The 24,544-nt window shown below is 35.5% G+C and overlaps 2 protein-coding genes across 4 annotated transcripts in view; both read right to left on the bottom strand.

Moving 5' to 3' along the window:
* Positions 1-15,499, bottom strand: part of LOC306854450 (NLR family member X1-like) — a 24,278-nt gene extending 8,779 nt beyond the window's left edge. Inside the window, 15 exon segments of the mRNA XM_079392442.1 lie at positions 499-623; positions 4,995-5,113; positions 5,193-5,351; positions 5,519-5,619; positions 5,770-5,938; positions 6,300-6,398; positions 6,747-6,889; positions 7,189-7,308; positions 7,311-7,507; positions 7,614-7,759; positions 7,851-7,901; positions 8,049-8,181; positions 11,214-11,331; positions 13,295-13,535; positions 14,881-15,499. Coding sequence (XP_079248568.1) covers positions 499-623; positions 4,995-5,113; positions 5,193-5,351; positions 5,519-5,619; positions 5,770-5,938; positions 6,300-6,398; positions 6,747-6,889; positions 7,189-7,308; positions 7,311-7,507; positions 7,614-7,759; positions 7,851-7,901; positions 8,049-8,181; positions 11,214-11,331; positions 13,295-13,526 — 1,912 coding nt within the window. The 5' untranslated portion in view covers positions 13,527-13,535; positions 14,881-15,499.
* Positions 15,468-24,544, bottom strand: LOC306854445 (porphobilinogen deaminase-like). 3 transcript variants are annotated; one of them, XR_013782842.1, is made up of 16 exons: positions 23,926-24,012; positions 23,790-23,843; positions 22,852-22,924; positions 22,680-22,729; positions 22,519-22,574; positions 22,272-22,349; positions 21,961-22,038; positions 20,932-21,007; positions 20,674-20,787; positions 20,516-20,554; positions 20,290-20,409; positions 19,222-19,275; positions 19,048-19,134; positions 18,766-18,945; positions 15,623-15,699; positions 15,468-15,499 (listed from the first exon to the last, which is right to left on the bottom strand). XR_013782842.1 is itself a non-coding variant. In XM_079392435.1 (15 exons), exons 1-14 carry the CDS (start codon positions 24,400-24,402, stop codon positions 18,766-18,768), a joined length of 1,083 nt encoding a protein of 360 aa, XP_079248561.1. In that variant the 5' UTR covers positions 24,403-24,544; the 3' UTR covers positions 17,987-18,603. The 3 variants fall into 3 exon arrangements, 2 of the variants coding, with proteins under 2 accessions (XP_079248561.1, XP_079248560.1); XM_079392435.1 differs by lacking the exons at positions 15,468-15,499; positions 15,623-15,699; positions 23,926-24,012 and adding exons at positions 17,987-18,603; positions 24,379-24,544; XM_079392434.1 differs by lacking the exons at positions 15,468-15,499; positions 15,623-15,699 and adding an exon at positions 17,987-18,603.

The raw sequence follows: 24,544 nt of genomic DNA, 5'->3' as shown, positions 1-24,544 counted from the left end.
TATACAAGCCAAAATATTAATTTTCAGTATTTTAAATTTTATTTAGCAAGGACTAAAATAAAATGATCAAAGAATCACAGTTTCTATAGAAATATTAAGCTGTCCAACTGTCTTCAACCTTGTAAATAATAAGAAACATTTCTTAAGCACTAAATCAGCATATTAAAATGATTTCTTAAAGATCATGTAAAACTGAAGACAGGAGTAATGACTGCTGAAAATTTAGCTTTGCCATCACAGGAATAAACTACATTTTAAAATATATTACAAAAGGAAAAAGTTATTTTAAATTGTAATAATATTTTACAACATTACTGTTCATACTGTATTTTTGATTAAATAAATGTAGCCTTGGTGAGCATAAGCAACTTCTATCAAAAACATAAAAAACCTTAATTATTCCAAATTTTTGAACAGTAGTGTGAACATATATTATTTTTTAAACCTAACATTTGATAAACAATTATTTTAAATGTTTTAAAAATATCAAACACCTACTTTTCTTAAGAGCCTTGGTGTGAAGTTTGCATGGTGAACCTTGGCATCTCCATCTTAACACTTCTGTTCCCGATGGCCTCCCAAATCGCCACATTTTGACTTTAAAATAACCTCTTAAGGATGATGTTTTGTCAGTGTCTTAAAAGGTTAAACTGGTCTAAAAAAAATTGTGCAGAACAGGTAAACAGTCAACAGTCTACAGTCAACACAGTAATGTAAATGTACCTGACAAAATCAAGCCAAACCTTATAAGGCCCCTCTGGCTTTGTGTTACATGATACACATATTTGTTTAACAACACACCAAAAATTTTCATTTTGGTAATGTCCATTATCTAAAGAAACCGCATGATGCATCTCTAAATGTGACCAATGTGGCATTTAAAATACCTCCTCCAGACAGGTGATAAATATATATTGACGACTGTGATGATGACTATGAACAAGACACTATGAAGGTGTGACCTGTCTCCACACCTGTACCTAAACCAACACTGGAATCTCATTTTCATTAAGTCATTTTCAACATAATTCATCTAGTGACCAGTTTAGACCAGTGGCTGTCAAAAATATGAAGTCAGCTGAAAGTTATACATCTTTATTTTTAGTGTTTTTAAAGCATTTTAATTACAAAGACAATTGTAGCCCTTTGTATATTACACATAATTTGTTTCTCAGTATTGCTTTCCACGTACTGTATACAATCACTACGTCAACCATTGATGGCTGCCACTCACTAAAAATAGTACAGTAAGTTCAAAACTCATTACCAGTATATCATTTGTTTTTATTTTGTTTTTCATCTGACTTAGTTTCTTTGTCTATAAAAATGTCCCTCTCCACGTGCAATTTTAAGGTCAAACTGTTTTTCTGTAGCCTAAATATAAACAGTATCCGTCGTGCATCCGTCATGCACACTCAATCGTAAATAAAAGATCTAATATAGTTCGATTCTGGAATTCGACACAAATTCAAATCTTCTTTGGTGTCAGAAGGGTCATGATACGTTTCATTTCAATATTTATAAACCACCGTTAGGTGACATGATGAATCAGAGCAACATAGCGACTACTTTTATTCACATGAGAAACCAGACGTAACGATTAAGATGCTGGTAATCACTGTAGATCTTTACCTAATCTAGAGGCTCTATATACGGCGATTTCTTCATTGATGTTCCCAAGTCTCTGCCAGCGTTCTCACTCTCGGATCACAGCCGAGGAAAGCGTCCATTCTACGGCAGGACGACGATGAGAGCGCTCTGTCTTCCTGTTAAGTCAGTCGTGGCACCGCCCACATACACAAATTTCAACTTTCAACTTTGCTCTTATTACTAAATAAAAGCCAAAAAAATACATATAGTGAAGCCACATAGGCTGACTTTGCATTATGATGTATTTGCATAGCGACTTGAAGTTATCCTACCAGCAGCATTAAATCTACAAAAGACAAGCTTTCTTCAGGGTACTGCTTGGATTTTAAATCTGACACTGCTAACAGTTAATATGGTGTATTCAGACAGCAAAACCATACTGTATTTCACAATTTTATAGGCCCATCCAAGCATTAATTTATTTTACACAATATTACACGATGTCTGATACAAGCTGTTTCACTTTGGACAACCCTGATCAAATTGACACACCTACAATTTTCAGTATCAAGTACAAGTTCTATATATGGACCTATATAGGGGTTCCTCGAGGATGATGAAATGCTTCAACCACTGTAAACTCTTTGTAGCTCCAAAGGGATTATGAGTAATTCAAAATACATCTAAAAAAATTAGAATATCGTGAAAAAGTTAATTTTTTCTTGTAACTTCAAAAAGTGAAACTTTCATATATTTTAGATTCATTACATGTAAAGAAAAGATTTCAAATGTTTTTTGTTTTAATTTTGATGATTAGAGCTTATAGCTCATGAAAGTCAAAAATCAGTATCTCAAAATATTAGAATATTTACATTTGAGTTTCAATTAATGACCACAGTATAAATTCCGGGTATCTCTTGTTCTTTGAAACCACAATAATTGGGAACACTGCTGACTTGGCAATGATCCAGAAGCCGAACATTGACGCCCTCCACAAAGAGGGTAAGTCACAGAGGGTCATTTCTGAAAGGTGTGGCTGTTTACAGAGTGCTGTATCAAAGCATATTAAATGCAAAGTTGACTGAAAGGAAGAATCAAGAGTCACCACGCTCAGACGTCTTCAGGAAAAGGGCTACCAAGCCACTTCTGAACCAGAGACAACGTCAGAAGCGTCTTACCTGGGCTATGGATAAAAAGAACTGGACTGTTGCTCAGTGGTCCAAAGTCCTCTTTTCAGATGAAAGCAAATTTTGCATTTCATTTGGAAATCAAGGTCCCACAGTCTGGAGGAAGAGTGGAGAGGCACAGAGTCCATGTTGCTTGAAGTCCAGTGTGAAGTTTCCACAGTCAGTGATGATTTGGGCTGCCATGTCATCTGCTGGTGTTGGTCCACTGTGTTTTCTGAAGTCCACAGTCAGCGCAGCCATCTACCAGGAAATTTTAGAGCACTTCATGCTTCCTTCTGCTGACAAGCTTTATGGAGATGCTGATTTCATTTTCCAGCAGGACTTGGCACCTGCCCATACTGCCAAAGGTACCAAAAGCTGGTTCAATGACTATGGTGTTACTGTGCTTGATTGGCCAGCAAACGCGCCTGACCTGAACCCCAGAGAATCTATGGGGTATTGTCAAGAGGAAGATGAGAGACACCAGACCCAACAATGCAGATGACCTGAAGGCCGCTATCAAAGCAACCTGGGCTTCCATTACACCTGAGCAGTGCCACAGGCTGATTGCCTCCATGCCACGCCGCATTGATGCAGTAATTCATGCAAAAGGAGGCCCAACCAAGTATACAAATTCACATACTTTTCAGAAGTCTGACATTTCTGTTTAAAATATCCTTTTTTATTGATCTTATGTAATATTCTAATTTTCTGAGACACTGAATTTTGGGTTTTCATTATCTGTAAGCCATAATCATCAAAATTTCAAGAAATAAAGGCTTGCAATATTTCACTCTATGTGTAATGAATCTATATAATATATGGGTTTCACTTTCTGAAATGAGTGACAAAAAATATTGACCTTTTTCCATGATATTCTAATCTTTTTAGATGCACCTGTAATTCTTAGAAAGACTCTTCCATGAAGCTTACAGGTGGGACTGCATTAGTTTCTTTTGCACATGCTATTCTTCAGGTTTAGTTCAGTTAGTCAATGTTAAAAAGAAAATAACATTTTGTCTGAAAGGCACTGTCAAATGGCTTTGTTATTATTTATTGTAAGGGGTAAAATAAATGATAAAAAAGCATTTATTATTCCTCTATATCCTCATATGAACCACTATGAAGACTACACTCAGTAAGATTGTGCAGACATTTGGCAGTATGACATGTTTACACAATACATTTCTGATACAAAGAGTATGAAAGTTTATTGGTCTAAAAAATTATAACTTTGTTTTAATACAACAATTTTAGCACCAGGTAAATACAAGTGAAAACAGTAAATAATCATAAAAGAAAGAAAACTAATTAAATCTACTATACAAAAAGACTGATAAAATGGTTAATAGAAACTCGGGCATTGTGTGAACCTTCACAGTCTTCTGGTTTGAATTAAAACCCTTTTCGGACTTGTGCAATGATATGTAAACATCCTCATCTCAGGGTAAACATGTTCATGGTGTGCTTTGTGAAACGGGAAATGCAAAAACTTCATTCTAATTAGCTCGGAGTAAAAACAAAATACAGCAATGTTAGTGGAAGCTTAAAGCCAGAGTTAAAATAGTTTGAGAACTGCCATAATGAATAGAAAAAGATCAGTAAATTATGATTTGCATATTTAAATTTGGTATGATATCTTGAATTCGGATATAGCAGCCTTGCATAACATCACATTTTTTCCAAAACCTGGTACTGCATCAGTTTAACACTGAAAAACAAAATATTCACTCAATTTTTTTTAAAGCCAATTCTGTAGACAATGACATTTAATTAATTTATTCAAAATGAAATACAAAAACCAGAACACGAAAATGATCAGCAAAGACCTTCCTGAGCAGATAATGACACCTTTGGAAATTATAGTGTATACGTGTAGCCTGAAAACAGGCCACAAGAGCTGCCGACCATTCAAGGCCATGAATATGACTTGAATATTATCGTTCCGACTTTATTTTGTACCGAAGAACCAAATAAGTGGTGAGTCGCAGGATGAGGAAGAAAATCCCCAATACAATGAAGTCCATGTAAAGCTTGGCATCTTCTACATCTAATAACTGCAGTACTTCTTCAGGTCTTTGGAACTTGCAAACCCTCCCTGGACATTCAAGCTCGGTTCGGTTCATCCCATAAATGGATAAAATCACCCCCTCAAACCCATACCTGTCAGAAACACAATCAAACAAACATGAAATGTGATATTTGCCTAGTAAATGTATTAATATATAAATACCTTACCGGACATAGGACACGTAGGAACTCCATTGTAGGTATTCTGGAATGGTGTCAAAGTTCACGAAGAACCCTGAGAATAGTAGCACCGGAATGGCTGTAACTGGACCAACAAAAGTGGCCACCTGTGAAGAAAGATTTTACATTATTGTCGTAAATGTTTTAGTCACAGTCTGGAGCTCTTCTAATAGCTGTAGCATGTACCTGAAGGGATGTGGAGGCAGCACCGACTAGAAGTCCAAGAGACTGGGCTACTAAAGCTGTGCAGATTGACAAAGCCAAAAACAGCAAGTAGCGGCTTGCCTCTGGAGGCTGTTCAGTCATCCAGTATACAATACTGCAGTACATGATGGGACAAATGACCTGAGGAAGAGTGGACAAAAAGTGGATATCAAATATAGGAATTATAGAAGTCCTTGGTTTTCTTTGTCCTAGATCCATTATATTAAACCTTCAACATTGTCCAAATATGCTCAGCTCATATCAAGCATAAAATGGAGTCAGTAAGGCTTAGGCAGGCAGGCACCCACCTGGAATGGAATGTCAGCCATTGTCTTAGCCAGATAGTAAGCTTTCAAGCTATACCAGTAGTTTAGATGTTCCCTCAGAAACACAGCCATCTCTAGGGGAACTGAAAGAGGACAGATAATCTATGACTCTAAAAACCACTTTCACTTCCTCTGAATGAAAGTAGGACATGACTTTAGACTCAGAATTGTGTTATGTGTTGACAGTAAAACTGTGACATGACTGCTGCATTCATCCCTCTTCACTAACTTACAGGTAAGAACTGTAGGCATCAGTGCTCCAAACATGAGAAAGAGCATTGAAAAGAAGAGGAAACCAGTGTTGTTGAAGACTTTGCTGGCATCATTGCCAATATTGAGGTACAGCAGGCCTATCAGCACTCCAATGGAGATGTGTGACATTAGCCGCAGATGTGTCAAAACCTAGTGCAAAAAACAAGAACCATTTCAAACGTCATATTAAACTAATCTGCAGAAGTAAAATGCAGTAGCTATGAATTAATTAAAATGTTTTAAATTAAATTAAGATCTAAAATGCCAATTTGGATTAAGACTTACAAAAAAATATATATAAATATATATATAAAGCAGAATAATTGTATTATTATTTATTGCCATTTACTTTTTTTTTTTCAGCAAAAAATTGTTTTGTCAGTTTCAGTGTTGGTATAGTTACTGTGATTTGCCTTCATAAAGCAGTATTGTGCCATTTTGGACACAAAACTTAATTAGGAAAGTTTAGGGCTGAGATACCAGATATCATCTAAATGAGACAACAGTTTACCTGGTCTCTGCATATTGTAATAAATGTTCTCTTGAAGAGAATGCAAAACTGAGTCAGAGAGCTTGTTGCAAAAGTATGGCTCTCAACATGCCCTGAATCCTGTAAAAGCAAGTGTAGGAAAGCAAAATTAGTCATTAGAAAAATTCAATAAATATATAAGATTATGTTAAAGCATGAACTATTTACTATTTAAAGCAGGTGTCAGAGACACTGCATGTACTCTTGTGCCAAGTACAGGCTTGTAAGTATCTTTTATATAATCTTTGGCAGTCATCTGTCATCAAAACATTAATTAAGAAGACAGTTATATCATATCAGTATATTTTGAGTTGAAAGAGACTTCTGAACAGTTGGTCAGTTCGTCTAGCAAACATCCTGACCACAATTTGTGCAAGTAAGCATTACGGATGTTATTCACAGGCAGATTCTGAAGATTGTATCACTCACTTTGCCACATTTTGCAGTGCATGGGGTTACAGTGGTTTTGTCGAAACAGTTGCACTTTTGCTCCAATGCACACATGCTACCTTGAACAGCCTCAAACAACACTGGGTTCAAGTCCCCGTACTCTCCTGATGCTACTTCAATGACTAAACACAAAACAGAGGGGAAATGTATGACGCATGATATACTAGTGCCAAATTGATTATTGATTCTTTGTAATGTGTATAGACAGTTTTTTTTATCAAAATCACATGAATTACAATTTAAATAAAATATGTTCTATTTTATCTTTAATATCAACCAGAGATACAGTTTAATTTTATGTATTTTTTTAAGAAACCGTAATACTTTTTTTTTTTTTTCAGGATTCTTTAATAAATAGAAAATGTTTAAAAGAACAGCATTTATTTGAAACGGAAATCTTTTGCATTAAAATAAAACTTACTGAAATCTGCAGGATTGTGGTATGTGGGACAGTGAAGACCCAATCCTCTCAAATAAGGGATGAGGTATGGGACACTTCCTTTGTATATGCACTGGCCTTGGCTTAAAATATACAGCTGTGAAGGACATCCAGAAGGATTGAAATAATGAGTGGCATGATCTGAAGATTTCCAAAAAGATTTGCACATGCACATACCTTATCAAACATCTCGAATAGTTTGGCACTGGGCTGGTGAATAGTGCAAATGATAGTTCGCCCTCCTTGTGCCAAAGACTTCATCAATGACACTACCTGGAAACAGGATGCGCTATCCAAACCACTGAAATCAAAAAGAAAGACAAAAATATACAGTATCTGTTAATGCTACAAGCATCTAAATAATGCTGATTTAGGCTATTAGTGTCACAATACGATAACATCATTACCTGGTGGGCTCATCAAAAAACATGACTGGGGGGTTGTTTACTAGCTCAAGGGCAATAGCCAACCGCTTACACTGGCCCCCAGAGAGACACACAGTTCGAGTGTGGACACACTCATGCAGTCCCAGGGCTGTCAAAATTTCTTTTATCTGCATGTCAACATAAACACACAGAAAATAGGTGAAATTTCAGAGGGAAACATTTGGGGCAAGTGTGAATGAGGTGATGGGCTTTACCTACCAGCTCTTTTTTCACCTCTGTGTCTTCATTGAGCTTCAGGTTGGCTGATACCTAGAAAACATTCAGTTGAGTTCTGTGTGTTCCTTGTTTTTTCTGCAGGTGACTAAGCATTAGGAAGTGATTGTTATATTGGGCATTAACACCAAACCAGCAGCAGGGGGCATCCTTTACTACGCCATTCACCTTACAGAGACTCACCATCATTGCTTCTTGAACAGTCAAGTGGGGTAGTAATTTGTCCTCTTGCATAATGTAACAGGACATTTTACGAAAGCTTCGGAGGTCTCGGATCTTTCCATTTACCAGGATATCTCCAGTCATTCCTGTTTCCCTGTAACACACAAGACAACCAGCAGTGTTGGGAAGGTTACCCTATTTAAAATGTAATATGCAGTGTAACTATTTCAATTACTTTTTTTAAAGTAATGTAACTGATTACATTCGACTACTTTTCTACATTTCTAATGTTTTCAACTGTTAATCATTTTGAAACAGGCAGGGTTAACCTTATAGAATCAGAATCAGAATCAGAATCAGAAAGAGCTTTATTGCCAAGTGTGTTTGCACACACAAGGAATTTGTCTTGGTGTTATGAGCTACCAGTACAGAAAGTACAAACATAGTGCAGACAACATATAATTAAGGTGATAAAGAACACTAATGAAGAGAATATACAATAATTAAGAATAACAATAGTAATAAAAATAAAAATATACAGAAAAGAGACTTGGCCATAGACAGAACTATGAATGTGCATGTGTCCTGTGTACAGATGAAGGTTTGATGGGTTATTTACAGATGTACAGTACCGGGGTGTGTTATGTGTTGTTCAGGTGGGATACGGCCTGGGGGAAAAAACTGTTCTTGTGTCTGGCTGTTCTGGTGCTCAGTGATCTGTAGCGCCGGCCAGAGGGCAACAGTACAAAGAGAGAGTGAGCTGGGTGTGAGGGGTCCAGAGTGACTTTCTTAGCCCTTTTCCTCACTCTGGAGGTGTAAAGTTCTTGGAGGCTGGGCAGAGGGGCACCGATAATCCTCTCAGCAGTCCTAACTGTCCGTTGTAGTCTTCTGATGTCTGTTTTGGTAGCTGAACCAAACCAAACAGTTATAGAAGAACATAGGACAGACTCGATGATTGCAGAGTAGAACTGTTTCAGCAGCTCCTGAGGCAGGTTGAACTTCCTTAGCTGGCGGAGGAAATACAGCCTCTGCTGGGCCTTTTTCGCAATAGAGTCAATGTGATTGTCCCACTTCAGGTCCTGAGAGATGGTGGTGCCCAGGAATCTGAATGACTCCACTGAAGTCACAGTGCTTTTCATGATGGTGAGTGGGGGGAGAGCAGGGGGGTTTCTCCTGAAGTCCACTATCATCTCCACAGTTTTGAGCGTGTTCAGCTCCAGGTTGTTAAGACTGCACCAGACAGCCAGCTGCTCAACTTCCTGTCTGTAAGCAGACTCGTCACCGTCCTTGATGAGGCCTATGACTGTAGTGTCGTCCGCAAACTTCAGGAGCTTGACAGAGGGGTCCTTTGATGTGCAGTCATTCGTGTAGAGGGAGAAGAGCAGTGGGGAGAGAACGCAACCCTGAGGGGCGCCAGTGCTGATGGTGAGAGTCCTGGATGTGAGTTTGCCCAGCCTCACTAGCTGCTGCCTGTCTGTCAGGAAGCTGGTGATCCACTGACAGATGGAGGAGGGCACAGAGAGCTGTCTCAGTTTGTCTGAGAGAAGGTCAGGTATAATGGTATTGAAGGCCGAGCTGAAGTCCACAAATAAGATCCTTGCATAATTCCCAGGTTTGTCGAGGTGTTGCAGGATGTAATGCAGTCCCATATTGACAGCGTCATCCACAGACCTGTTTGCTCTATAGGCAAACTGAAGAGGATCCAGCAAGGGTCTAGTGATGTCCTTCAGGTAGGCCAGGACCAGTCTCTCAAGTGACTTCATGACCACAGACGTGAGTGCGACAGGTCTGTAGTCATTAAGTCCAGTGATTTTGGGCTTTTTGGGGACGGGAATGATGGTGGAGCGTTTGAAGCAGCGGGGAACTTCACACAGCTCCAGAGATCTGTTGAAGATTTGTGTAAAGATGGGGGCCAATTGGTCAGCACAGACTTTTAGACAGGCAGGTGAAATACCGTCTGGTCCTGAAGCTTTCCTAGATTTCTGTTTTCTGAAGACCCGGTTCACATCCTCTACACAGACTTTAAACGCAGGTAGAATGGTGGGGGAGGGAGTAAGGGGGGTTGCAGGGGGGGAAGGTGAATGTGTGAAGTGCAGATCAGAGCGGGTGCTGGGTGTCAATCTGGCCTTTTCAAATCTGCAGTAAAACACATTGAGATCGTCAGCCAGTTGTTGATTCTCTGCAGACTGTGGGGGTGGTGACTTGTACATGGTGATGTTCCTCAGACCAGTCCATACCGACGCCGGATCGTTGGCTGAAAGTTCTTTTTTCAACTTCTCAGAGTAGTTCTTTTTAGCCACTCTGATCTCCTTTGTTAGTCTGTTCCTGGCCTGGTTATACAAGATTTTATCCCCACTTCTGTAAGCGTCCTCTTTGGCCTGACGAAGCTGTTTGAGTTTCCCAGTAAACCACGGTTTATCATTATTGAATGATAGGTCTTGGAGCTGATTACTGTCAGACTTTCAAAATCATCACTGGAATTAAGATTATAATAATTTAATTTTAAAGCACAGCCACCAAAAAACCTGACTTTAGTGCGTCTTTTTATTTTGAGATCATTCTGAGGTTAAATACAGAGTTTAATAGCTATGATACTGTTTTTGAAATCAAATCTTTGCTATGACAGGAAACAATGGCATCTAACAATACCTTGGAAAAAAGGTTAATCTTAAAAAATAAAGCATATACATAAACCCAAATAGGAAATAAAAGTTATTGAATAAGCATGTGTCCTAATCTGTGTCCTAAACTCCTAAAACATTGCTGTCTAATATTTTAGAGCAGTCAATGCAATTTATGAAAGAAATCAATTAAATCTGTATGTGGGTGTGTGTGAAAAAAATTCAAATGTAATCGTTAATCGTTAATATTTTCATAGGTAACTGTAATTTAATTGCTCTCAGTAACTGTAACTGATTACAGTTACATTTATTTTGTAATTAAATTACATAATGCCATTACATGTATCTGGTTACTGATTATCTGGATAGGTATGGAAGCTTTCAAGATTTAATTTAACTTTTAATTTAATTTAAATCAAATTTAAAATGTAATAAATGTATTTATTAGCAATTTCTTTTAATTCACAATAAAGCTGACCAATAATACAAACAACTGTAATGAAAAAAAGCATGCTTTCTCACTATTTTTGTTCAGATCAATTTTGCACCTATACTGTATCCTCACCTGTATCCCGCCAGGATGTTCATCAAAGTGGATTTTCCAGCCCCAGAGGGGCCCATAATGCCAATGAGTTCCTGACTGCAAAACTTCCCCGATAGACACTTGAGTAAGGCCTTATAACCTGGAAGAAAAAAATATATATGCTTGGCATCATATGGTTCTCCTTTGGAACAATCGGTCCACTTGCAGTTAATCCCTTCAAATAAGAAGCATGGTTTAATCCGTGAACCTCATGACTGTACTACATATTTCTCCAAAGCTAAGAAATGTGAGAAAGCAAGTGATAAAGGTGATGAAAGAATTAGGCTCCAAGACCTTTACGTACAGTGGCTAATTAAACCATTCTCGACAAGTCTGCTCATTGACCTTTCTATGAGTCCACCACGATGGCTTTCACCCAACGCATAAGACCGAAAGATCTCATTAAAAGAGTTATGACATTTTTATGAGTTACTGATATAGTATTTCTAAAAAAAAAAAGTCTGACTTACAGTATTTCAAAGCAAGGTGCCCCAATTATCAGCCTATTAGCCCAAAAGCTGTTCTCACAGTCAAATCACAGGAAAGCCCTCTCCTTTACCCTTTGACTTTATTCCCATACATGTCCACTGAATGTTTAGAAGTCATTTACTGACCACCATATTATCATTATTGGTTATTTTTCCTTTAGGCCACAATGGAAAGGGACAGTGGAAACATAGGGAGTGCAAATTACATTTATCACTTTTACATTTCATATCTACCATATTTACAAATATATTACATTCTGTATCTGATCATCATAGTGCATAAATCAGCATAAAAAGGCACAAGCATTAGGATGATGTCAGAAGCCAATTTCCAATTGAAACTTTTTTTGTCCCCAGTGATGTCAGATGTGATCTCATCTAATTTAAACTACTTGTAGTGATGGCACTGCAAAAATAAAAGTCCCGTTGGCATTTGAAGGCTGTAAAAGAGTGGAATCTTCCACACTGCTTTCACCAATAAATCACAAGAGTAAAGAACCATCTGCTATCTTCAGGCCAGACAGAGCATGACTAGACAGTGCATGAGTCAGCTTCATCAGATAAAAACAGAAGTGATCAGTATGAGATACCAGCATTCATTACATTACCTGCAAATCAATCGATCTAAAGGTCTGATAGGAAAGCAAAAAGGCCTGCATTAGTCATGTTCTAATGTGATTTTAATCTCCTCTGGATGCTAAGCTGCTAAATTAAAATTGCTTACCGTATTCTGCTTTGCACATGAACAAAAGTTGCTACTCAAGAGCATGCATCTAGCCAAGACCTGTTTTAATTTCCTATTTGACTTGTACAGCCAAAAGATATGTAATAATAGGCTATTATTACACATAGTAACCATCATTTAGGCTCCATTTTATTTCTAAAATTTGATTTCTCTGCTATTCTGATCTGGTCTAAAATTCTGAGTTGTGTTGAGTTCATTTGTGAACAGTTATTCATAGAGGACCTCTGAGTTGTCCATTTTCTCTATTTTTTCTTTCTTCTTCATTCTGTCTTGTTTCCTGCTCCGCTTTATTTCTCCCTTGAGATATGACAGATGCATTATTGATAAACCATTTATCTCTTTTCTTTAAAGTTTTTTGCAAAAACTTTCACACAATTATATTGATATAAAAATGGTTTTAAATTGCCTCATAACCAACAATAATCTATGTTTAGCTATTTTGTATAATTTATCAAATGTATCTAAATATATATATATTTGTGCATTTTTTATTTATTTATGCATTTTAAAAATAATACATTTTATAAATACAAAATTGTCTTCAAAAAACAAATAAATTCACAGCTTGTTTTAGTGACTATCTAATAAAACAGAAAAGTAGCACATATACTGTGTCTATTTCTTTTTTTCTTTTTCTTTTTTTGAAACTTCTGATGATGGTGTCTTATGATTATAATATTGTCTTATATAGACCCCATACTTAAGGTCTGTTTCAAATTAATGAGGTGAAAACTACAAGTCATGCACTATTTAGGACCGATGAGTTAAATGAGTTTGACAGATTATTTATGGTTACCTTGATCAAAATGTGTAAAATATGATCTCCTGACCTTGTTTCTTCCACCACGGCCCTTCTCTGATGGTGTAGGACAGGTCTCTGAACTCCAAGTCCACAGTAGTGCGTTTGGGCAGGTGAGAGAAGCGCTGTGCCTCTGTAATGTGGTTCTCTACCTTTTTCAGATGGGTTAGCAGTGGAGCTTCCTGTGGCTGTATTCCTTCATTACACAGGCTGTCCTCCATAGCAATACTAACTGACCCCAAATCAGATGCCTTCACTGCCATTCCAAAGGTCTAAAGAGAGCAAAAATCATTCAGTGCTGTGACCATATCGGTCAAAAGTTTTTTTATGTTATTAAAATATGTCTCTTATTCTCCCCAAGGCTGCATTTATTTGATCAGAAATACAGTAAAAAACAGTATTAGTGCAAAATATTATAACAATATAATATATCTGTTTTCTATTTTAACGTATTTAAAAAAAAAATATTACTGTAATGCAAAGTTGAATTTTCAGCAGCCATTACTGAAATGTTCTGTATAAAAATGTATCAATAGAAAAGTACAGAATACCCTGATCCATGTGATAGACTCTTCTTCTATTAAAGAAATGCGAAGAGTCATCATATTATGCATCACTATTCAAAATGAGAAATCTTCAATGGGAGTGTCTTCCTATACTTTCCCCTTGAAATGCAAAGCTCTTTACACTGTCTGCTCATTCAGGAGTGGCCCCTACTCTGTCTAATTGATCTGGTTTAGAATTTGGAGATCTTCTAAAAGGCTGGGATTTGGTTTCCTCCGAGAGACTGCATTGTGCTGACACATTGATTTGACTAGCTAGATGTAAGTCCCTGGAGTTTGGAGCCAAAAGGAAGAGCGGAATCAGAGACAGGCATCACTGGCTCAGTCCCACAGAGAACACTAACTAGGAGGGGATCGCTCCAGTGTTCACATGAGAATTAGTAGATTGTGCCGCGTGGAGACAGCATGTACAATGGAAATCTTGTTGGAATGTATTATAACCAGTGAAACATAATCAGAATTTTTCATAGACATGTGTACAACAAATGACCACCACTCCTCTGATTTTTGCCCACTGTTTGGTGAGATACTGTGCATGTTAATATACAAGTGTTACATAACACACATCCATAAACGTGACATACAGTTTGTATCAGAAAACGAGGATTGTTGAAATAGTATTTAGTGTGTATTCAATAATTTTGTGAACATTAACCCTTTAAATTGTAAATATATTTGAGAAAAGTAAGTGAGAAGTGAGCTAAATTTCCACAAAAAAAAAATTATATTTACATATATTTACAGACCACATAAATAATTACAAATATAAACGTATGATATGATATTACACTATTACTTGTATTAAATAATAAAGAAAACCCAGTTAAGGTTATCAAAACTTATTAAGATACTAGTATAATAATATGGCATAGCACAATATAGCATAGTGTAGCCTAGTAAGATAAAAGAATAATACCATAAAAATATTAAATATCTAATATATTTAATATATAGACGTTATGCTGTTGTTATAAGTCAGTCACAGATGATAAAACAAGTATTGTTAAATTATGCTACTGCTAACAATGAACTTCAAAGGCTGGTAATCACTTACCCAGGCTCACACTCAAGGGGAAATATATAAGTGTTGAAATGTAGGCCACTTTTCTCTTTACAGTAAGGAACAGAAACAGGTCCTGTGCCACTGGTAATCCTGAAGGAGATAAAGAACTGAATGAGTCCTGAAGGAGAGTTTGGTGGCAAGTGTGACGCAAAACCTGGGATGGATGGAACAGAAGACAGACTATCGATGATGCTCCAAACTCTTTCAGCTCGCGGTCACTTGGAAACCAAAACAAAACAAATTATTTGATTTTTCTACATTGGATATTTGTTGCATGATAGTGTTATTTATTTTTTAGTTAGCATTTATTAAATGTTTAAATTATGTTTTACATATTTAAAAAAATCAGTGCAAAAATGTGAGTGCCACAGAAATATGTTTGTGTTTTTGAAATGCATGTTTGTTTATTAAAGCAGGTATGTGATTATAGAAGTCTGTGGACAGTGTGTTATGTAATTTCCTGAGAAAATGAGTGGATGCAATGGCAACATGCCACAACTGGTTGCCAGAAGAAGCCACACGCTAATAAAATGAGTTCACCCTTAGAACATCTGGACGAGTCTAAGCTTGACATCTGAGAGTCCTTCACTGTCTAAATGCCACCTGGTACCTGGAATATATGAAACATCAATCTTGAAAAGTATGCATCTATAATCAATTTGATAATAAATCTTTGAAAATATATATTTTTAACAAGAATAGGAAATACAGTCTCATATCTTCAATCTCATACCTGCTGTTATATTGAAAGCTAGCCCAAATTATCCCCGTCCAATCACAGTTTACAGCTGCCTTATTTCCATAATGTACCTTAAAATATAAATTTTTATATTCTTTATTCTGAACAATACTAAATCTTATTAGTATTGATGTATGTGCATGTTTATTTATTCCTCCTCAGTCACAGAATCTTCCCCAATTCTTTCAGCACATCTGTATACAATAAATAAAAAAAAACAAGAACATATCCTTTCCGATATTTTATGATTTCAGTCAAGACCATTATTAAGTCTACATTCTCATTTCTCTTCGCTTAACTCTTCTTCACATTAACTCTCTACACAAAAGCAGAATCAATAATCAAGTAATGTACAATGCTAAACTTAATTAACCTGCCTTATCTGATAATGTCATAATGATTTACTTTATTATCCCCAATACCCTCAATCATCACATGTAAGGTCTTGAGTAAAGATTATAAAAAAATAAATTAAATAAAAAATCTGTGACACCTAGTGGTGTCTCACTGTCTAAGGCAGTTTGAATAGTAGAGAGAGAAAAAAATCAAAACCACATGATTGCATCTATACTGCTTGATTTATTTGGGACTGGAAAATACAGCAGATAAAACCAAACAGCTCTGCTTAAAACCTCCAAACTTACAAAATGTGCTGTTTTATGTAAATGTAGACGCCTTATTTCAAAGTAATGACAAACTATGTCAATGCTATTAAAGGTACACTCCACTTTTTTGGAAATAGGCTCATTTTACACCTCCCCTAGAGTTAAACAGTTGAGTTTTACCATTTTTGAATCCATTCAGCCGATCTCTGGCGGTAGCACTTTTAGTTTATTTTAGCATAGATCATTGAATCGGATTAGACCGTTAACATCTCGCTCAAAAATGACCAAAGCGTTTCGATAATTTTCCTATTTAAAACTTAACTCTTCTGTAGTTACATCGCGTACTAAGACTACAGGAAAATGAAAAGTTGCGCTTTTCTAGGCCGATATGACTATACTCATTCCGGCGTAATAATCAAGGAATTTTGCAGGCGCAGTGATATTACGCAGCGCCTGAAAGTAGTCCCCAGCTATATCATAACAAGTCTCTTTAAGGCAGCGCTGTCCAAACTCGGTCCTGGAGGGTCGGTGTCCTGCAGAGTTTAGCTCCAACCCTAATTAAACACACCTGAAGCAGCTAATCCAGCTCTTAGGTATACTAGAAACTTCCATGCAGGTGCTGTGGCAAGTTTGAGCTAAACTCTGCAGGACACCTGCCCTCCAGGACCGAGTTTGGACAGCCCTGCCATAACTAGTTTCTTAGCTGGGAACTACTTTCAGGCGCTGAGTAATATCACTGCGCCTGCTGCACCCATGGTACGGCAGCAAAGTTCCTTAATTATTACGCAGGAATGAGTATAGTTCCTAGACATATCGGCCCAGAAAATCGCAACTTTTAATTTTCCTGTAACGTTAGTCTTAGTACGCGATGTGACTACAGAAGAGTTAAATTTTAAATAGGAAAATTATCGAAACGCTTTGGTCATTTTTGAGCGAGATGTTAACCGTCTAATCCGATTCAATGATCTATGCTAAGCTAATGGTAAAACTCAACTGTTTAACTCTAGGGGAGGTGTAAAATGAGCCTATTTCCAAAAAAGTGGAGTGTTCCTTTAAAGTTATTCAGAGTTTACAAGTGCACCACTACGGAAGCGTATTGCATTCACTTGAGGAAAAAAAATCTACTCTGTTTTTCTGAATTAATGACTTAATTATCTCAGAATTACGAGATAATTTTTCATGAAAAACGTTTTTGCTCTGTTTTTCTGAATTAATGACTTAATTTTTCATGAAAAAAGTTTTTGCTCTGTTTTTCTGAATTAATGACTTAATTATCTGGTAATTCTGAGATAATTAAGTCATTAATTCAGAAAAACAGAGCAAAAACTTTTTTTTTAATGAAAAATGATCTCGTAATTCTGAGATAATTAACTCGTTAATTCAGAAAAACAGAGCAAAAACCTTTTTTCATGAAAAATTATCTCGTAATTCTGAGATAATTAACTCGTTAATTCAGAAAAACAGAGTAGATTTTATTTCCTCAAGTGAATGCAATACGCTTCCGTACACTGAAATGGCCATAAAACTAAACTAAAATGAAGAACTAAATGTTTTTTTAATAGAATTCAATCATTTCAGTAGATTCTAAAAATCTTGCACATGCTCACATTGATTCAACGGGGTTCGAGTTAAAATATGGCTCTAAACAACAACAATATTAATCACAACAAAAGAATACTGGCTAAATTTTTTCATGTTTCATCATACAAATACAGGCACAATAGGATGTCCGACAAAGACATTTAGCCAAATAAATAAAGCAAGGACTTTAATGAATTCCATATTTTTAACAGTTTATAATACACAGATTTGCAGAGGTGATATTTTGAATTTCCAGGCACTGATGTTAGATTCAATTTAACGGGTTAATTGACAACATTTAACATATGCATAAAATATAATAGTAGCAAATATCTGAGATGGAATGAAAAACATTCTACTAATCAAACCCTACATCTATGAAAAAAAACAGCTGACTCATAAAAAAAAACATTTTGTAGTGGTTCACAGGTTATGCTGAACAACTTCACGTGTGCATATAACCAGAGTCAGTGAAGGTAAAATATAGATACATGCAAATTAAAGCAGCTTCAGAAAATGTACACCCCAGAATAATTCAAGTTTCAAATAAGGATGTGTTTAGATACAACACACACTATCTTAAAAGGCATGATTGCATGTTCATGGCTTAATATGAGAGCAAAAGTCATTTCTATCTATTAGCTCTCTGTAATGTGGATATAGTGCATGTTTGCCAGTGTCTCTGTTATACTTCTGTGAATAGTGGAGTCATTATTTTGGCATTATTATTATGCATCACACTGCAAGTCTGTTGTATGTAGTAACTGCATATTGACCTTCATCAAACTTCTGTAAATACAAAGAAACATTTTCTGTGAAAAACTAACCAATATCTTAATAACACACAAAATGTAAAGGCCATTGGATGACATAACACATGTTGACACTGAAATTTATAAAAATACTTCTGTAAGGGGGTGGTTGGTCTTCAGCTACAGATAAGGACTGTACCTATCGTGCATCATTCAGCTGTCTGGCTACAGTCAGTATCTCTTTGGCCCCTTTGCTGAGCAGCAGATTTCCGAGGTCCACTCCTAACTTCACTGCAGCGTCCTGGGCTGCTTCTGACAGCTTTAAAGCAGTGATGCCCACACGCTGGACCTTCTCGTCAACTTTCTCCTGCTCCTCAACCTGGTTATAATAAGGTTACAGATGCTCAAATCAGTGTAAAATTCAAAGAAGGATTTAGAATATTGGAATTTTTGTATGTATATTGTGTTATGGATTAACAACCTGATTGTCAGAGCTGACGCTTGTCTGCATGGTCTCCTTCAGGCTGTCTGAACCATCGAGACTGTACACCGCTCCAGTCAGGTAGAGCTGTAAAACAATCACACAGTTATTCAGATCTGTCTTTCATTCTTTCTAGTTGAGTCGATAGTAAAACAGCATGAAGCTCTTCACTACCTGGGAATTCTTAACTTCAGTGTAAACAGCAACTGGAACACTGCATCCCCCTTCCTATTAAAATAATAGTTCAAAACAAGTTCTTACAAATGTATTCTTTGCATTCTTGTTGGTTTTAATACATTTTTATACCTTTTGGCAGAAAAGGTTCTATATAATGACTTCATGTCATTTGTATTGTAATTAAAATAAATTGTTATTTATTGTCACTGTACCTTAAAAAAAATGTATTTAAAAAGTTTTGAAATTTATTATTAAATATTTACACTACCATTTCAAAGTTTGGGTTTGGTAAGAATTGTTTTTTTTTTTTTAAATAAAATTTAATTTACTTTAAGTCCTGAAAAAAATCATCACAGATTAAGCAGCACAATTGTTTTCACCATTGTGATTCTCCATTAAAATGTTTCCTGTAGGGCTACAAAACGATTAATTTCAATTAATCGGATTCCAAAATAAAAGTTTATGTTTACATACTATATGCGTGTGTCTGTGTGCTGTGTATATTTATTATGTAAATATAAATACACATACTGTATATGCATATATTTCAAGACATATTTGTATGTGTGTGTATATATATATATATATATATATATATATATATATATATATATATATACACTTGTATATAATTTATTTTATATATAAATCTAACATATTTTTCCTTGATATATACATGATATACATAATAAATATACACATTACACGCACACATATAGTATGTAAACATAAACTTTTATTCTGAATGCGATTAATCACAATTGATCGTTTTGCAGCCCTAGTTTCTTGAGCACCAAATCAGCATTTCCAGCTTTGCCATCACAGGAATAAATATAAAATAAAAAACATTTATTTTAAAATGCAATAATATTTCACAATATTACTATTTTAACTAAATATTTTTTATCAAACAAATGCAGCCTGGATTAGCATAAGAAAACTTCTTTCAAAAAACGTTACGACCCTAAACTGTTGAAAGACAGTATATTCTTTTGTTAATAATGAATTCATTCAAATATTAAATCAATTATATTTATATATATTATAGTGCAGCAGGATGCCTACCAGGTGTCTGAGGAAGGCTCTCTCTGAGATGCATCTCAACACGGTGTCTGAGTCATTTAATACTGACACCATTTCTAGGATGTCCTGGTCTCGAGCTCTCACCTCGACTGCCAGAGCGCCCTTTAACAAGACAGTAAGAGCAGCATGTAAGGTTCAATGTAATGGTACAAATGCACTCACTGCTGTGCAGGAGATCAGGACAAAAGCAACACTGATTGTTACCCACCTGTCCAACTGCATACATGCAGTCATCAGGCCCAAGGATCTGAAGCAAGATGATAACCACCGAGGTCAATATGCATTATAGAATTGCTTATCGATTAAATGATGCAATAATCTTTATTGTATTTGCATCTTAGGTTCATTAAAGTAGGATAGAGGCACCTGGCTGATGCGATTCTCCCAGCCCATTCTCTGAAGACCAGCTGCTGCTAAAATGATGGCTGAAAAGTCATCTTTTTCATCCAGTTTCTTTAGACGAGTGTTGAGATTACCTCTCTGAAACACAACTGTTAAGGTATAACCTCATACAAAACATCAAGTGCTTGTTAATACACTGAAATTATCATTTACTTGTTATCTGCATATACATACAATAACAGGAAAAGTTTTGTTTTAATGCTGCACTGCCCTGAAAGATACAATGTCTTTAAACTCCAGATGAGGAAATTTCTTCTTTAGCTGTGCGGCCCGGCGAAGAGAACTGGTACCTACAACACTTCAAATATAAAATATATAATTTATTATTCAAGATCCTGCAAATATTTACTTAAAAAATATATCGCTATTAGTGCTGTCAAACGATTAATTAAAAAACTTTTTTTGTTTACATAATGTGTGTGTACGGTGTTTATTTATTATGTATATATAAATACACACACATGCATGTATATTTAATAAGTTATGTTTATATTTTAAATATATTGATATATAATATAAATTATTTGAATATAAATATATAAATGCATTGCAAATACATGCAAATATTTTCGAAATGATATACTGTATGTGTGTGTGTGTATATATACAGCACTACAGGAAACATTTTAATGGAGAATCACAATGGCAAAAACAGTTGTGCAGCTTAATCTGTGATGATTTGTTTTCAGGACTAATCGCGATTAATCGTTTGACAGCACTAAGCACTACCATTACAAATTTGGGTGTGGATAAGATTTTTTTATATTTTTCAATGAAGTTTTTTATGCTTAGCAAGACTGCTTTTATTGGAACAAAAAACAGTAACCACAGTAATATTGTGAAAAATGATTATATTTTCAAATAACTGTTGTCTGTATAAGAATATATTTTAAAATGTAATTTATTCCTGTGATGCAAAGCTGAATTTTCAGCAGCCATTACTCAAGTCTTCAGTGTCACATCATTCAGAAATCATTCTAATATGCTGATTTGCTGCTCAAAAAGCATTTCTTATTAATATAAATGTTGATTTTTTGATAAACAAAAAGCACAAAAGAACAGCATATATTTGAAATAGAAATCTTTTGTCACATCATTAATGTTAATTATCACTTTTGATTAATTTATTAATGTATCTTTGCTGAATGAAACTATCAATTTCTTAAAACGTCTAACTTTTAAACGCTAGTGTACTTTAATATATATTTCAAAATATTTTACCTCTTAAAAATAATTTTACTAAGCTTTTACCTCTTGTTGGCTAGAGAGTCTAGGCATTTGCCTTTATGTTTGGGGTGCAAGACAACAGCATCATGGGGGTTTTCTCGCCTTTGAAGAGAAGGAAATGTTAATCACAATGTTGACCATACATTAAAACGGATTTGCAATGAGCAATACCTTATATCAGTTTTTCCATACAATTTAGTAATTATTTATGTACATTTTGGTTGAAATTTGTCTGTAACATGACATACCAGCTACTTTTAAGATAAAAGACTCTTCAGATGTGGAGGAACGTATAAGCACTTCAGAACACAAGAACACTATTGTGATTTCCTTACTTCAGCACAGATCCTATAGTGAAGCCCACAGGAAGAACAGTTGGCAAGTCTTTCAAAGAGTGCACGACCAGGTCCACCCTATAGAGACACAAATATTACAACAGCATTATTCATACTGAATCATAAGCACCAGTGTAGCAGTACAAAGCCCTGAAACATCAAATTCACCAAAGGACCAGTGAACAAATCTGTACTTAGTGCAAAGTATACATGAATGATATAAAGAAGTAATGAAGCATAGACTCACTCATTTTTTTCCAAAGCATTTTCCAGTTCCTTTGTGAAGAGACTCTTTTCACCGATCTTTAACACAAATACATATAGTAATAACATTTACAAAACTAATTAGTTATAACATCAGTATCACTTTATTGAATAATCAGTTATTCTACTTTAATTTGGACTTACTTTGGATAAAGCTGTGTCAAGTATTTTATCTCCTGTTGTTGACATAGCCACTGAAACAAAATAAAAAGGTTGAAGTGGAAATCAATTTAAGTAGAGTGAATATTAACATACATGCTAAACTCAATTACAAATAACCAACAACTGTTTTGCATACTTGGCAATGATCTCTTACCTATTTCAAAATGAACATCAGGGTGTAACTCCTTGAGTTTCTCGACAACACTGTCAGTCTGAATTCGAGCCAGCTGAAAAAGGGAAAAAAGTACAACAATATTTAATTTCCCACAAAATATGACGGTGTTTTAAAGCTAATCTTTTTGTTGAGGGCTGTAACTGGTTTCTTTACTTAAACTAAGCAATATTTTACCCGCCCTAATCTTATCAAAGCCATCACCACAACTGGCCCACCCAATCAAACTTACAAACCTACATTTGCCTATGCAACACTTGTATTAAGTGATGATGAGGCAAAAAATACAGACATTATTTATAATATGGAAAGTAAAAGTAAAACTTGAGAATATAATTAAGACACATTGGTACATTAAATACATGGATTATTCCAATGACAAGGTGTCATAAAAACTGAAACGTGTACATTAAAGTTCTCCAATTTATCAGGTGATGAAAATGGTTAGATATTTTAGCAATATTTTAGATGATCTAATTTGCATGTACACTACAGTTTAAAAGTTTGAAATCAGTAATCTTTCCAAATAAATAAATACTTTAATTCAGCAAGGATCTTTTAAATTGATCAAAAGTATCAATAAAGCCATTTACAATACAGAAGATTTCTATTTCAAATAAATGTTTTTTTTATTATTATTGTCAAAGAATCCTGAAAAAAAATGTGATACAATTTCCAGAAAAACATTAAGCAGCATAACTGTTTTCAATATTGATAATAATAAGAGATATTAATTGAGTATCAGCATATTAGAATGATTTCTGAAAGATGAAGACTGGAGTAATGACTGCTGAAATTTCAGCTTTGCCAAAGTATTAAAATATATATCAAATACTTTTTTAACCGAGCATTTGAAATATGTATGGATTGTGGTTTAAAAAAATAGACCATATGCAATAATTGTACATAAGAAAATGTACCTGGCTTTTTCTGGTGCCAACACGGATCACCCTGCTGACTTTGCCATCAGCATCCTGTAAAAGAAGAATTTGAAGCAAAAATCAGCACCAACACAAATATCACAGACTAACATGTTCATTTGGATTATGTTCTGACCCTAATGTATTTATAAGGTCCATCTGCCATTGTAGTGAAATTAGCTGGAGTCTTCAGAGGAAGAGAAAGCAATGTCTAGAGAATAGCAGGACAGACTGATGAAGGAGGCACTACACCCCAGTGTCCTGGCTTCAGTAGATAAGACAATAATGCCTATTCACTGTGTCCGTTACACACAAGGGAGGAGTAAGCAACACCATTCAAATAGAGAGGTGTAGTATTAGAGAATATTACACTACAAGTGGTTCAGAAGTAACTTCTCATTAACCACTAAAGCAAAATAACAATTATGCCATGATCGCGTAACTAACGGAGCTGCACTGTATGGTTTACAAGTGATGTCAAATAAAAAAATGGTTAAATTAGAGTTAAATTTGGTTTTGATTAACTTACTCTCTCAAAATGAATAACTCTCCTATTTTGAATAACGTTAGCGAATGAATGAAAACATACCTGTAGGTTTGTCTTTTCCGACATTTTGCAAGATGATGCACGTTATTTAGTGCTGATCTCGTTGAAATTAAAGTAATTTCTCATTCATGATTGTAAAAGCGAAAATACTGAACTGGGACAGATGTCATTCACGACTGTTACCGGTTGAGTGCGACGTCCGTAAAGT

Source organism: Barbus barbus (genome assembly GCF_936440315.1).
Source record: "Barbus barbus genome assembly, chromosome: 34".
NCBI classification, from domain to species: domain Eukaryota; kingdom Metazoa; phylum Chordata; class Actinopteri; order Cypriniformes; family Cyprinidae; genus Barbus; species Barbus barbus.
The sequence above is the reverse complement of the archived record's forward strand: the minus strand, read 5'-3'. Positions and strand labels throughout refer to the sequence as shown.